The sequence below is a fragment of the Rhinoraja longicauda genome, chromosome 5 (assembly GCF_053455715.1).
Source record: "Rhinoraja longicauda isolate Sanriku21f chromosome 5, sRhiLon1.1, whole genome shotgun sequence".
Taxonomy (NCBI): Eukaryota; Metazoa; Chordata; class Chondrichthyes; order Rajiformes; family Arhynchobatidae; genus Rhinoraja; species Rhinoraja longicauda.
Window position 1 is genome coordinate 69,029,187 of NC_135957.1, and position 13,664 is coordinate 69,042,850.

Genomic DNA, 13,664 nt, shown 5'->3' on the forward strand with positions numbered 1-13,664 from the left:
ATTATGCAGAAACTCCTGCTGCATTGGTTTGAATTGATTTATTATTGGCGTATATTTTTTCGTAACTTTTTTCTCCCTATTTTTATATGGGTGGAAAAATTCTTTTTCTGTTCTGAAAATCCTGAAATGCTGGAAGTGTATCTGGGGAACCAGCATCTGCAGTTAGACACAAAAAGTTGGAGTAACTCAGCGGGTCAGGCGGCATCTCTGGAGAAAAGGAATAGGTGATGTTTTGGGTCGCGACCCTTCTTCAGACTTCAGGTTCTGGATAAGGGTCTCGGCCTGAAACGTCACCTATTCATTTTCTCCAAAGATGCTGCCTGACTCGCTGAGTTACTCCAGCTTTTTGGTGTCTATCTTTGGTTTCAACCAGCATTTGCAGTTCCTTCCTACACAGCACCGGCAGTTCTTTCGACAATTCATTCCACCTGCCTGAAGATGGGAGAAGGGCAGGGAATCTTGGATCCCACAGCGATGCAGGCACAGCTAAGATAAGTCAGCATAACTTGGTTTATTTTTCATTCATCTCTTGTGGAGAGAACATAGAGCACTTGTGATAGTTAGAGGGTAGAAAGAAAAATATGGTGTGTATGTGCAAATATGAAATATAAGGCTGGGATTGTTGATTATCTGAAATTGTTAAAGTTCCAATATCCCTATTGGGAAGATGAAGTAATCTTTAAACTTGTCGGGACAAGTTACGGTGGTTGTAGTGAGGAGATTGGAGAATTAAATTAACTGCTTGAGGTCATACTTGTAGACTGAATGGAGTTCAAAACAGTCATAGAATCTGCTTTTAGTTTCCGCAATGTAGAAGAAACCATATTGTATGCAGTGCAAGTGCACAAGTAAAGTTACTTCTTTAACTGGAAAGGCAGTTGTTGGAGTCTGTGGCTTGTGGTGAGTTCTTGTCACTAAATTGAAATGTTCAGAGGACAGAATGAGGGTGAGAGCAAGTTGGAAACTGACAGAATGGATAATAATTGCATATTGTGCCACAGCAGGAAGAAACATTCTACAGTCATATATATCCTGCAGACCTGGGCACTGTTTGGACCCATTCTGATTGCCATTGACTTTGATTTGGAAGACGTTGGTGAGGATAAAAAGTTCAATGTGTGAACACATTCTGCCAGACATAAGAGATTAGTGGAGGATGGGAACTGGGTTGGGACATTGCTCAAGGAAGAGATGGAGGCCCCTTGGACAGAGTAGATATGGGATGTAGATGCAGAGATTGGTGCAAATGAGCTTGTTAGAGCCGGAATCTGGAAACCATTTAAATGGCTGAGGGCATCAGATTTTCATGGATGTACTTGGGAAAGGAATGATTAAGGGGAGAAAGAGTAGAGTCAAGGTAGGAATAAATGAATTAAGTGAGACAAAAACAGACTGAACTGATGGAACTACTGCGATAGTTCTGCTTGTGGTTTTAAAGGTGGTAGGGGTAATCCATGTGCAGTTATAGAAGGTGAGGTTGTGTGCTGAGGAGGAAGGATTTACAAAATAAATTATTCCACTGACTTCAGGTAAATTACATTCAGTAGTGGGGTCATAGTCTGGAGAGAGCTGTAACGTGCCATAAAAACTAACTTCAGCCAAATAGTAATGCCGTCCATGTCAGCAAGCTTAATGGCAATCAAAATGTAATAACAAGGAACTGCAGATGCTGGTTTATTCCAAAGATAGACACAAAATGTTGGAGTAACTCAAAAGGTCAGGCAGTTTCTCTGAGGTTCCCTGATAGGCAGATTGTTGGACAAAGGCTAGAATTAAAAGCAGGTGTGAGCCCAAAATGAACCAATGAGTGAGTTGGATGACGTTTGGTGGAAGGGGTGGGGGGAAACTTCCCTTGCTATTCCCATATTGGCCGACTAACCTCCCTGTCCTGGCCCGCCTCCATTGCCAGAGTGAGGCCACGTGCAAATCGGAGGAACAAGACCTTGTATTCTGCTTGGGTGGCTTACAACTCAACGGTATGAGCCTTGAATTCTCCAATTTTAGGTAACATTGACTAACACCTCCCTTCCCCCTTCCTTTTCTCACCTCCACCTTATTTTTATCCCCCTCCCCCCATTCCCTTCCCATTAACCCTGGCTGACCTTGCCCTGGTTTCTTTCCCTACCCCTCCCAACAAAAGTCTTTCAACTAGCTCCACAACTAGTTTAATGCTGATAAGTGTGAGGTGCTGCATTTTGGTAGGACAAATCAAAATAAGACGTACAGGGTAAATGGTAGGGAATTGAGGAATGCAGTGGAACAGAGGGATCTGGGAATAACTGTGCATTGTTCCCTGAAGGTGGAATCTCATGTGGATAGGGTGGTGAAGGCGTTTGGTATGCTTGCCTTTATAAATCAGAGCATCGAATATAGAAGTTGGGATGTAATGTTAAAATTGTACAGGGCATTGGTGAGGCCGAATCTGGAGTATGGTGTGCAGTTCTGGTCGCCAAATTATAGGAAGGATGTCGACAAAATGGAGAGGGTACAGAGGAGATTTACTAGAATGTTGCCTGAGTTTCAGCACTTAAGCTACAGAGAGAGGTTGAACAGGTTGGGTCTTTATTCTTTGGAGCGTAGAAGGTTGAGGGGGGACTTGATAGAGGTTTTAAAAAATTTAAGAGGGACGGACAGAGTTGACGTGGGTAGGCTTTTCCCCTTGAGAGTGGGGAAGATTCCAACAAGGGGACATAACTTTAGAATTGAGGGACAAAAGTTTAGGGGTAACATGAGGGGTAATTTCTTTACTCAGAGGGTGGTGGCTGTATGGAATGGGCTTCCGGTGGAAGTGGTGGAGGCAGGCTCGATTTTATTATTTAAGAGTAAATTGGATAGGTATATGGATGAGAGGGGATTGGAGGGTTATGGTCTGAGAGCAGGTAGATGAGACTAGGTCAGAGAAAGTGGTCGGCGTGGACTGGTAGGGCCGAACGGGCCTGTTTCCGTGCTGTAGTTGTTATATCATATCATATCATATCATATATATACAGCCGGAAACAGGCCATTTCGGCCCACCAAGTCCGTGCCGCCCAGTGATCCCCGTACATTAACACTATCCTACACCCACTAGGGACAATTTTTACATTTACCCAGCCAATTAACCTACATACCTGTACGTCTTTGGAGTATGGTTATATGGTTATGTGTTTCTTTTGGATTCACACTTGCTTCTACCCCTAGCCTTTGTCCAACAATCTGCCTATCAAGGAAACCCTCGCCTGAGGTCATCTGTTGCCGGCCATGATTTGTCCAGCCTCCACTTCTCTCTTCCAATGTTTTGTTCTGCTCCCTTATGCAATCGGTCTGAAGAAGAGTCCCGACCCAAAACGTCACCCATCCATTTTCTCCAGAGATGCTGTGTGACCAAAACGTCACCCATCATTTTCTCCAGAGATGCTGTCTGACCTGCTAAGTTGTTCCAACATTTTCTGTCTATCTTTGGCTTAATGGCAGTGTTGGGCTTGTCCTTACTGAGCAACATGCTGCAAGTTCTGAGGTGTCTGATGTTGTGCCAGCAGTCTATGATGAACAGACTTGCACAGACCATTAATCCCCAGGGATTTGTCCTGTGAGAAAGCATCCACAGTGTGTGATACTCACCTCAATGACCCAATTAGTACTCAACAACTTGAGTCATTTTACATTCGTTTAGAGTTTTTGAGGTAAATTTAAGGCTAAACAGTGCCTCTCAATGCAGCCAAACAGGTTCCACTCAGTCAATTTAACATACATCAAAATGTCCACATAATTCAAGAATTGCAGCAGGAATTCTCCTCTTAGTACACATTGAGCAGAGCAAAATCATAGTTTGAATCCACCCACACTTGTAGGTAGAGTGCCCAAGATTCACAGCCAAGTCCGTTGCACTAAGAAATGAATTTAAAATACACTTTGTAATTCTTTCTCATGGTCATGTTTCAGGTAATAATGTCCTGCCGGAGGGACTATATTACTATAGCTTTCACTTTTGTCCAAAGCTGGATCAAAAATAATTTGAAATCAAGCAATTTTTTTCATTTACAATGCTCTGTTATTTTCGATAAGGGAACAAATTATCCCAAAGATAATGGAATGAAATCCTGCCCCTTCTGTAAATGACTGGAGTATCTGATATATACAACATACATTCAGTTACATTCTTTTGGCCAGGGAAAAAGCACTACTCAAAAAAAAAATCTTGTTTGACATTCTTCACATTAAACTTTGTCCTTTTAATGTTCATCTTTTTTGTCATAAGCACAAAAATGTTAAACATTAACTGATTGGATTGTATTCCCCTGAGATTGAAGTGTTGATTGAAGATCCAAATGTCTCAAAACAAAATCACAGGTTAAGAAATACTTCAGAACAAGCGGATATAATTTTAAAACTAGGGCCCACCCATTTTGCAGTGTTGTCACAAAGCTCCCTTGCTGCACGTAGTCTGGTGCACTGTCTCCCAAAAGATGGTGGGTGCCAAACCTTCAGAAACTTTCAAGCATAAGTTACATAGATACATGGACAATAGGTGCAGGAGTAGGCCATTCAGGCCTTCAAGCCAGCACCGCCATTCAACGTGATCATTGCTGATCATCCACAATCAGTATCCCGTTCCTGCCTTCGCCCCATACCCCTTGATTCCGCTTGCACTAAGAGCTTACATAACTATTTACAGCTGGGAATGTCGAACAATGACAATTAAAATACAAATAACGCATTACTGGACAGTAAAGGGAGTTGAAAGGCTGGAGAAACTTGTTCTAATCAAACAAGCCAACTGGAAGGTTCGAAGATACTTTCATTTGATCTTGGGGGAAAAAATTGGCAACAATTTTTAAAGGAGGGCTGGTGGGTACCCAATAATGACCTCTGTAGAGCTACATTTCTCCTGTGTAAAATAGTGGCTGAAGTATAACTATGCAGAGGAGGTAGAACCACACATGATAAAGTTCAGATGTAGTGCTCATCATTTTGTTTCATTCTTCATAGTGAATAGTAACTATAATAGGAGCATTGTCCTATTGAGTAGGAGTATTTGCATGACAGTTCAGAATTTGCTTCCTATTTTTAAAGAATAATTGTTAATTATGCTGTGATATCATTTTTTATTAATAATCTTTCCTTCGTACTTCAATTTTCCATTCGGGGAAAAGAATGCTTCACAGAAGCCAAGTTCAATGACCTTTTGAATTTGCTGTCAAGCATTCATTAAACTAGCATTCACCAATGCTTTCTTCGCAATAATTAACAGTACTCGTTTCCTGATGGGCCCAACACTGGGATCATTTAGTTCAGGTGATTTGAGAGGTAGCTGAGTCAATTTTAGTAATAACTTATTTTCTGCCATCCAGTGGCCGCCATGGTGCCTTGCAGTGCAGATACCAGGAAGTCTGTTTAGCAGGCAGCTCTAGGAGGACAAGTGCATGTGAAAACCCAGCCAGCAGAAGGAAATGCCTAAAATGAGGTAAATGAGCAGGTTTGAGGATACCATGGTTTGACTAAGATGGTTTACGAATTAAATTGTAACCTTTAGAATCAATAGAAAATATATAGATGTAATGCTCAAAAGCCATTGGGCTTATACCACTTCAATTGGTCATTTTGACCAGAATGGTGTAGGAGCATAATGATAATTGTCCCTTCTATATTTATTCATTTTAAGGGTCTAGCATTCACTGGCAATAAAAGCATACATTGCCCATCTCTAACTGACCTCGAGAAGGTGATGGTGAGCAGCTGCCTTGGACCACTGCAGCTCTTCTGATGTTGGTAGTTCCACAGTGCCATTGTGTAGGGAGTTCCAGGATTTAGACCCAGATTAATGAAGGAGTTGAATCCAAGCAAATGCAATGAGTTGCACTTTGGGAGGCTGAGTGTAAGAGGAAAGTTAATGGCAAGACCCTTAATAGCATAGATGTACAGATGGATCTTTGGGTCTAAGTCCATAGCTTCCTGATACTAACAATACAAGTAGACAAGCAATGGTATAAGTGTACTTGCCTTCATGGGTCAAGGGATTTAGTATAAAAGTCAGGAAGACGTATTGCAGCTTATTAAACTTAGGTTAGGCTGCATTTGGAGTATTGAATGCAGTTCTTGCCATCCCATTACAGAATGGATGCAGAGGGTTTGGAGAAGTGGCAGAAGAGGTTTGCCAGAATGCTGCCTGAGTTGGAGGGTATTAGCTATAAGGAGTGGTTGGACAAACTTGGATTGTTTTCTCAGGCGCATTGGGGTAACTCATCTCCGAACAATCATACCTTAACAGCCTGGATGAGTGCAGCAGAGGTTGAGGGGAGACCTGATAGAAGTATGTAAAATTACGAGAAGCATAGTTAGGATGGACATTCAGAACCTTTTTCCCATGGTGGAAATGTCACACGAGAGGACATAGCTTTAAGTTCAGAGGGGAAACATTTAAAGGATGTATGTGCAGGGCTGGGTGATGATAGAAACAGTTATGACAGTGGTATTTAAGAATGCTTTAGATAGGCACATGGTTATGCTGGGAATGGGGAGATATGGATCACATGCAGGAAGGAGTTATTTAGTTTGCATCATGTCTGACACGCACATTGTGGGCCTTGGAGCCTGGTCATGTGTTGTACTGTCTTATATTCTATGAAGGAACAGCAATATATTTCTACATCTGAAGGGTGTATGAGAACCAAAAGGTGCTGGAGTTTCCATGCAGCTGTTGCCACTATTCTCTCAATGATAGAGGTTGTGGGTGAAAGCTTGCAACTTATGAGTGTGCAGGGCAGCGTCATAGTAGCCCGAGTGAAAAAATGCACTGCCATTTTGTAGTTGGTATATACCATAGCGATTTTGTGCCATTGGTAGAGAGAATGAATGGGATGCTGAGTATCGTGCCAGTGAAACAACCTGCTTTGTCCTGGATTGTGTCAAGCCATTTAATACATGGGCATTGCACTCATCCAGGCTGATAAGACATAAGATTGTTTGGTGATGTTATTCACCATAGAATACCCAGCCTCTGACCTGGTCTTTTAAACACAAACATGAGCAGCCATTCCAAAGCCTTGACTAATATCGAAAGGCATGTGTTCAAAATCTACAGCAAAAGCTAGAGATTTTCAAATCAAGTTATTTGATAGATCACAGGTTGTTGTGATAAATACCCATCACATTTACTAATGATCTTTTAGGAAAAGGAATCCCAACATGGTTTGGCCAACAAGTGATTCTGGATACAATGCAATGTGGTTGCCTTTGAGTAAAACAGGAACCATTTTGGAGAAAGGCATTACCAACCTAGCTGAGTCTGAGAAGCCTCCATGCTAATATCAAAAGACATACTAAAATTGGTCAAAACTATTGCACAACCTGGTCATGTTTGTTTTTTCCGCCCAGATTAATTTTATGCGTCAGAGATAATCTATGTATGTACTAAACTATTACTCCATCATCTTTGTGCTTATTCTGTCCAGCCAATAGGTGGAAATGTAAACATAATGAGAAGGGTGCAGCTTTAACTTTATGTCTAGAATATTGATTCTGGACTTAATAGGATGCACTTCTTATTGAGTCAGACTGCAGGGTGTCCTTAAAAAAAAAAAAATTACCAACTCACCAATGATATTCATGTTAAAAACCACTTTGAAGACATGCAGTCCAGAAGCAGCACAGAATTATTCTGATTGCAAATCTGATTGCCCTTCGTTAAGAGGGGCTTGATAGCACCATGTCATCAACCCATAAAGTACATAGCAGCCAGACAGTCCACATTAGATGCTGAGAGATCCAATATAGGAAGGAACAAAACCTACTCGTGCTGACCAGTTTAAGCACTATAATTGTGCCTGGCCATGATGTCATAGGTACGAATGACTACTTCAGTTTCCTTGTGGAGACTGTCTGGAATCTCTCCAAAATTATGTTCCATGACCACAATGCTGAATGGGATTGACTATGAAATCAGTAACCTGCAAATTTATTCCTGACCCGGGACTGATTGGGTTAACATACGATGAGCGTTTGACGGCACTGGGCCTCTATTCGCTGAAGTTTAGAAGGATGACGGGTGATCTCATTGAAACTTACCGAATAGTGAAAGGCCTGGATAGAGTGGATGTGGAGAGGATGTTTCCACTAGTGGGAGAGTCTAGGCCTCAGAATTAAAGGATGCTCCTTTAGGAAGGAGATGAGGAGGAATTTCTTTCATCAGAGAGTGGTGAATCTGTGGAATTAATTGCCACAGAAGGCTGTGGAGGTCAAGCCAATGGATATTTTTAAGGCAAAAATAGATAGATTCTTGCTTAGTATGGGAATGAGGGGTTATGTGGAGAAGGAGGGAGAATGGGGTTAGGAGGGAGAGATAGATCAACCATGATTCAATGGCGGAGTAGACTTGATGGGCCGAAAGACCTAATTCTGCTCCTATCACTTATGAACTTATGAAAAGGACTGGATGTTTCCGGGTGCTGCGTTACATCAGCGGCAGTGAACATATAATCTCTTGTAGTCAGTCACCCTGTAACAATTTTATGACTTCATGTTCCAAGCCAGGAAATCAACCCTGGGTCAGTAGATACGATGGAAGAATGTGCCAGGATTAATAGCAGATGCATCTAAATATGAGATGCCAAATTAGCGAGCCTACAGCACTGGCCTATGTACATGATAAAAAGCAGGAACGCTATGTGAGAGATACAGCTGAACAACAGCACTACCAACAAATTGCATCAAAGCTCTGCAATCTTTCTAAATGTTTGTGGAAAGTGGGAGTGATTGAATAACTGGATGGACGAGGGGTGGAAGAGAAAGCTCAATGAGCATTCCTATCCTCAACTGCAGCGGAAGCTAGCACATCAATGGGAAAAAAATTCCAGCTGCTTTCAGCCAAAATTGCCAGATAGATATATCATCTTGACTGTTTGAGATTCTTCCGTGCACTCAGCCAGTTTTGTTCACTGTTTATTTATTGTTCAACATATCAGATACACAAAAGACTCCACATCCTGGAAATGTGCTGTCTGTAATACTGAAGACGTGCTCTACGATGAGCCCTCCGTCAGCCATCCTGTTCCAGAAGAAATAAAACATGTGTCATTGGGAACAAAATGTTCAGATATATTCTGTTCCCAAAAAGCAAAATGTATCCAAACTATCCAAATGCTATCTCATAATTTTCCCAAACATCAAGTTGATGGACAATGTCATGTTTTGTACCATGAGCAGCAACTACCAAACCAACCGCCTGCTCAATGATGCACATTTTGGGTTCTGCAAAGCCAAATTTGTAGATATTACATTTTGAGTCAAAAATAGACAAAAGAGTTAGTTCCAGAGTTAAACAAATAATGAGTGATTATGGCACCAACAAGACAAAATGTGATGTAAAGTAGCCCCAGTAAGATTGATGCTGCCCCATCCAAGCTAGTCCTATTTGTCTGTGCCTCACCCCTACCCTCTAAATCTTTCCTATTCATGAACCTGTCCAAACTTTAAAATGTTTGTTATTGTACCTGCCTCAACTACATTATCTGGCAGTCCATAAACTATCAGGTCCTTGGACCACTTTGCACAAACCTAACCACACCCCTACTTGACTATTATGGATTTTCTTTCCATCGCAATATATACTTTGCTTTGCACTATTTTAGCCTAGTTACCTATTATCAAAGATAATTTGTTGTATTGTTGATTATTGTATATTTATTTGTGGTGTTGACAGTAAAGCTGCAGCAAGTAACATTTTTATAGTTCCGCTCCTGGTGCACATAACAATTAAACATTTGTGACTGGATCTCGCAAATTCACGACATCTAGTTGGGGAAAAAGAAGCAGGAGTGCAAGAGTATCGCCATCTAAAAAACTCCCTTCAAGTTGCCTGCACTGATTTTAGAATCTGTTGCCTTTCTTTCATTGTTTGAAGAAAATTTTGGTACTCCTAAGCTGACAGGGTTCAGTGTTGAGGTGGATAGAGAATTGGTTGGCGGACAGGAAGCAAAGAGTAGGAATAAACGGGTCCTTTTCGGAATGGCAGGCAGTGACTAGTGGGGTACCGCAAGGCTCAGTGCTGGGACCCCAGTTATTTACAATATATATTAATGATTTGGACGAGGGAATTGAATGCAATATCTCTAAGTTTGCGGATGACACGAAGCTGGGTGGCAGTGTTAGCTGCGAGGAGGATGCTAGCAGGCTGCAGAGTGACTTGGATAGATTAGGAGAGTGGGCAAATGCATGGCAGATGCAATATAATGTGGATAAATGTGAGGTTATCCACTTTGGCGGCAAGAACAGGAAAGCAGAGTATTACCTGAATGGTGGCCAATTAGGAAAAGGGGAGATGCAACGTGACCTGGGTGTCATGGTGCACCAGTCATTGAAAGCAAGCGTGCAGGTGCAGCAGGCAGTGAAGAAAGCGAATGGTATGTTAGCATTCATAGCAAGAGGATTTGAGTATAGGAGCAGGGAGGTTCTGCTGCAGTTGTACAGGGCCTTGGTGAGACCGCACCTGGAGCATTGTGTAGTTTTGGTCTCCTAATCTGAGGAAAGACATTCTAGCCTTAGAGGGAGTACAGAGAAGGTTCACCAGATTGATCCCTGGGATGGCAGGACTTTCATATGAAGAAAGACTGGATAGACTAGGCTTATACTCGCTGGAATTTAGAAGACTGAGGGGGGATCTTATTGAAACATATAAAATTCTTAAGGGGTTGGAGAGGCTAGATGCGGGAAGATTGTTCCCGATGTTGGGGAAGTCCAGAACCAGGGGTCACAGCTTAAGGATAAGGGGGAAGTCTTTTAGGACCGAGATGAGAAAACATTTCTTCACACAGAGAGTGGTGAGTTTGTGGAATTCTCTGCCACAGAAGGTAGTTGAGGCCAGTTCATTGGCTATATTTAAGAGGGAGTTAGATGTGGCCCTTGTGGCTAAAGGGATCAGGGGGTATGGAGAGAAGGCAGGTACAGGTTACTGAGCTGGATGATCAGCCATGATCATATTGAATGGCGGTGCAGGCTCGAAGGGCCGAATGGCCTACTCCTGCACCTATTTTCGATGTTTCTATGACAGCACTGGAGAATTTTGTTGAGACCTCATCTGCAGTATTTCACCGTCACCTCCAGACACCACCACTTGTTTTGCCTTGGGTATTTTATCACTTGTTTGAGGTTCTCCTCCTGAAGTAGGATTCTCTGAATGCTTTAGTCTCAGCTCTGCTCAGGATGAGCATTATGCGTGACTGCCATCTGTGTACCTCCTACCAGAGCCCCCCCCCCAATGGTTATGGATGCTTTGTCTGTAGGCCATCTATAATCCAATTTCAAGTGAGCTTTAGGTAACAGAATTCGGCAACCATCTTTGGCCATCATCTATTGTGGTTTCAAAATGATGCAATATGTATTTTTTATCCTAGTATTTTTAATATACTAACTGATATACTTAGTTTAGTGTTTTTGAACCTATTTTAATTTTCCCATGTCAAGAGTTGACTTCAGTTTAAACCCTATTTTACTTCCTTTTTTAATTTGATGAGTTTGTTACTACCCGTTGACTTAATAGATGAGTTTAATAATCCATGCATTCAAAGGCTCTAGATGCTTTTGTAATTTATGAACTCAAATGCTTCCTGCATTAAATTGTTTCTGGAAGTCAAAGACTTTGTGAGGAGATGATCCCTTTTTAACTTGTTACCTTATTTTTGTAGTCCCTCTGGCTGCACTTTCTGGGGCAAAAAACCTTGGAGCCGGAAAAAGAAGATTCTCTGGCAAGTGGGCATGTTGGTTGGTGCTCCAGTTGGAATTACATTGATTGCTGGCATTGCTGTTCCAGTCATGATGGTTGGTGTCCCCATCTATGTGGGGCGAAAGGTAAGGAGGGCATCAAACTAAGTCATACCCGAGTCTTTTAGATTTGCACGGTAACCTTAACATTCTCTTCTTTTGCTTTACCGAGTTTTGGGAATGCATTTCGTTATCGGCTGAAGACGGTTAAACTTGGGAGAAGATATAAATGTCTTTTTTGCTTTCATTTTTACAGCTGATAACAAACATAGAAGTGGGAAAATCTGATTTTCTTGTCTGTTGTTTTGTTATTATCTTCTCTCCCATTCTAAGCAGAAATTCTAAATGCCTGTATATCCTATCCCTTAGAATACTCTCTCGTAACTTTCCAACTACAGATGTTAAGCTCACTTGCCTATAGTTCCCAGCATTTTCCCTGCAGCCCATTTTCAAAAGAGGCTCAACATTTGATACCCTCCAGTCTTCCGGCACCTCTCCTGTATTTAAAGAAGATTTGTAAATTCCAACCAGGGCTCGCACAATTTCCTCTCTAGTTTCCCACAATGTCCTCAGATATATCTGATTGCAGTTTTAGCTGGGTGGATTATAACATAAATATGTGTTTTATTTGCTGGTTGCATTTATATAGCACTACATTAAAAGACTGATGCTTTGCGTAAAGGCAGTGAGAAATTATAGATTTTTAAAGTTAAAACTAGATCAAGTGGACCGTTGATGCAGCACCCTCTCCTCCCCCCCACCCTTCCCCTCGCCCTCCACTCCATTCCCCTCAACCCCCCTTATCATCACTCCCCTCTCCCTCCCTCTGAGATATATTTTAACTTTAAAATGTGAATTAATTTTTAAATATAACCGATTTCAATGAAACTTCCATTAACACCAAAGGGACGGCGGTGAGTAAGGTGGGCCTAAAATTGTCGCGCTATCGTGTACCGTTTTGGCTGTAGTTCAGGAACAAACAAACAAGAGTTTTAGTATATAGATAGATGGTGTTACTTTAATGTAAAATTGTGTGTTTATTCTTTTTTGCAGATTTATAGTCGTTGTGAAAGTAATAAGATATCAAATCATAGACGAAGACTTGCTGTAGCTGGGGGAGTTGTTCTGTCCATTATCGTGTCTCCTGTCTTAGCTGCAGTGACAGTTGGTAAGGGTAAACATAGAGCGATAACATCAAGTTTGTTAAATTGTTCATTCATAGATTTTGCAACCTAAATTTTGCCCTCAGAGGACAAGAATGTTGAGGATCCTTGCATTACTTATTAATGATACAGAAGTGTTAAATTTGTAGTCAGGAACTGCAGATGCTGGTTTAAACTGAAGATAGGCACAAAAAGCTGGAATAACTCAGCAGGTCAGAAGAAAAGGAATAGATGACGTTTCGTCTCAAGATCCTTCTTCAGTCTGACCCCGCTGAGTTACTTCAGCTTTTTTGTCTATCTGAAGTATTACATTTGTTCCGTTTGCCATGCATCCAATTGCAAAACAAGTAAAAGCTGCAATGTTTTACAGAATGCTTACTACTAGTGGTTGGTATTATTTTCTGAAGCAAATTATTTTAATTAATGTTTGTATTTTTTTAAGGTATTGGGGTACCTATAATGCTTGCATATGTTTACGGTGTTGTCCCAGTATCGCTCTGTCGTAGCGATTGGTGTGGAGTTACGACTGGAAATGGAAAAGGTGTAAAGATTGAAATAGATGAAGATGCTGCTTCTGGTAAATGTGACTAATATTTATTCAAGAAGTAAAAGTTGCCTAAATAGATTAATTTGACATGTGTTCCAAATATTTAGCTTCCAAATCGCTTATTAAGGTTGTCATGTATCAAAGATGGTTGCAAAACTCATAACAGTAGAAGTCCTCTACCTTGAATGTGTCATTACTTTACCAAACTTTTACATTGTCCT

The 13,664-nt window shown here is 41.3% G+C and overlaps 1 protein-coding gene across 3 annotated transcripts in view; it reads left to right on the forward strand.

The window, feature by feature from the left end:
* The window catches only part of LOC144593731 (E3 ubiquitin-protein ligase RNF19A), an 87,131-nt gene that overhangs the window by 59,859 nt on the left and 13,608 nt on the right, over positions 1 to 13,664 (forward strand). For all 3 annotated transcript variants that reach the window (XM_078399725.1, XM_078399724.1, XM_078399726.1), the window contains exons 5-7: positions 11,658 to 11,820; positions 12,787 to 12,901; positions 13,339 to 13,473. In XM_078399725.1, the coding sequence (XP_078255851.1) occupies positions 11,658 to 11,820; positions 12,787 to 12,901; positions 13,339 to 13,473 (413 nt within the window). The remainder of the gene's footprint in view (positions 1 to 11,657; positions 11,821 to 12,786; positions 12,902 to 13,338; positions 13,474 to 13,664) is intronic.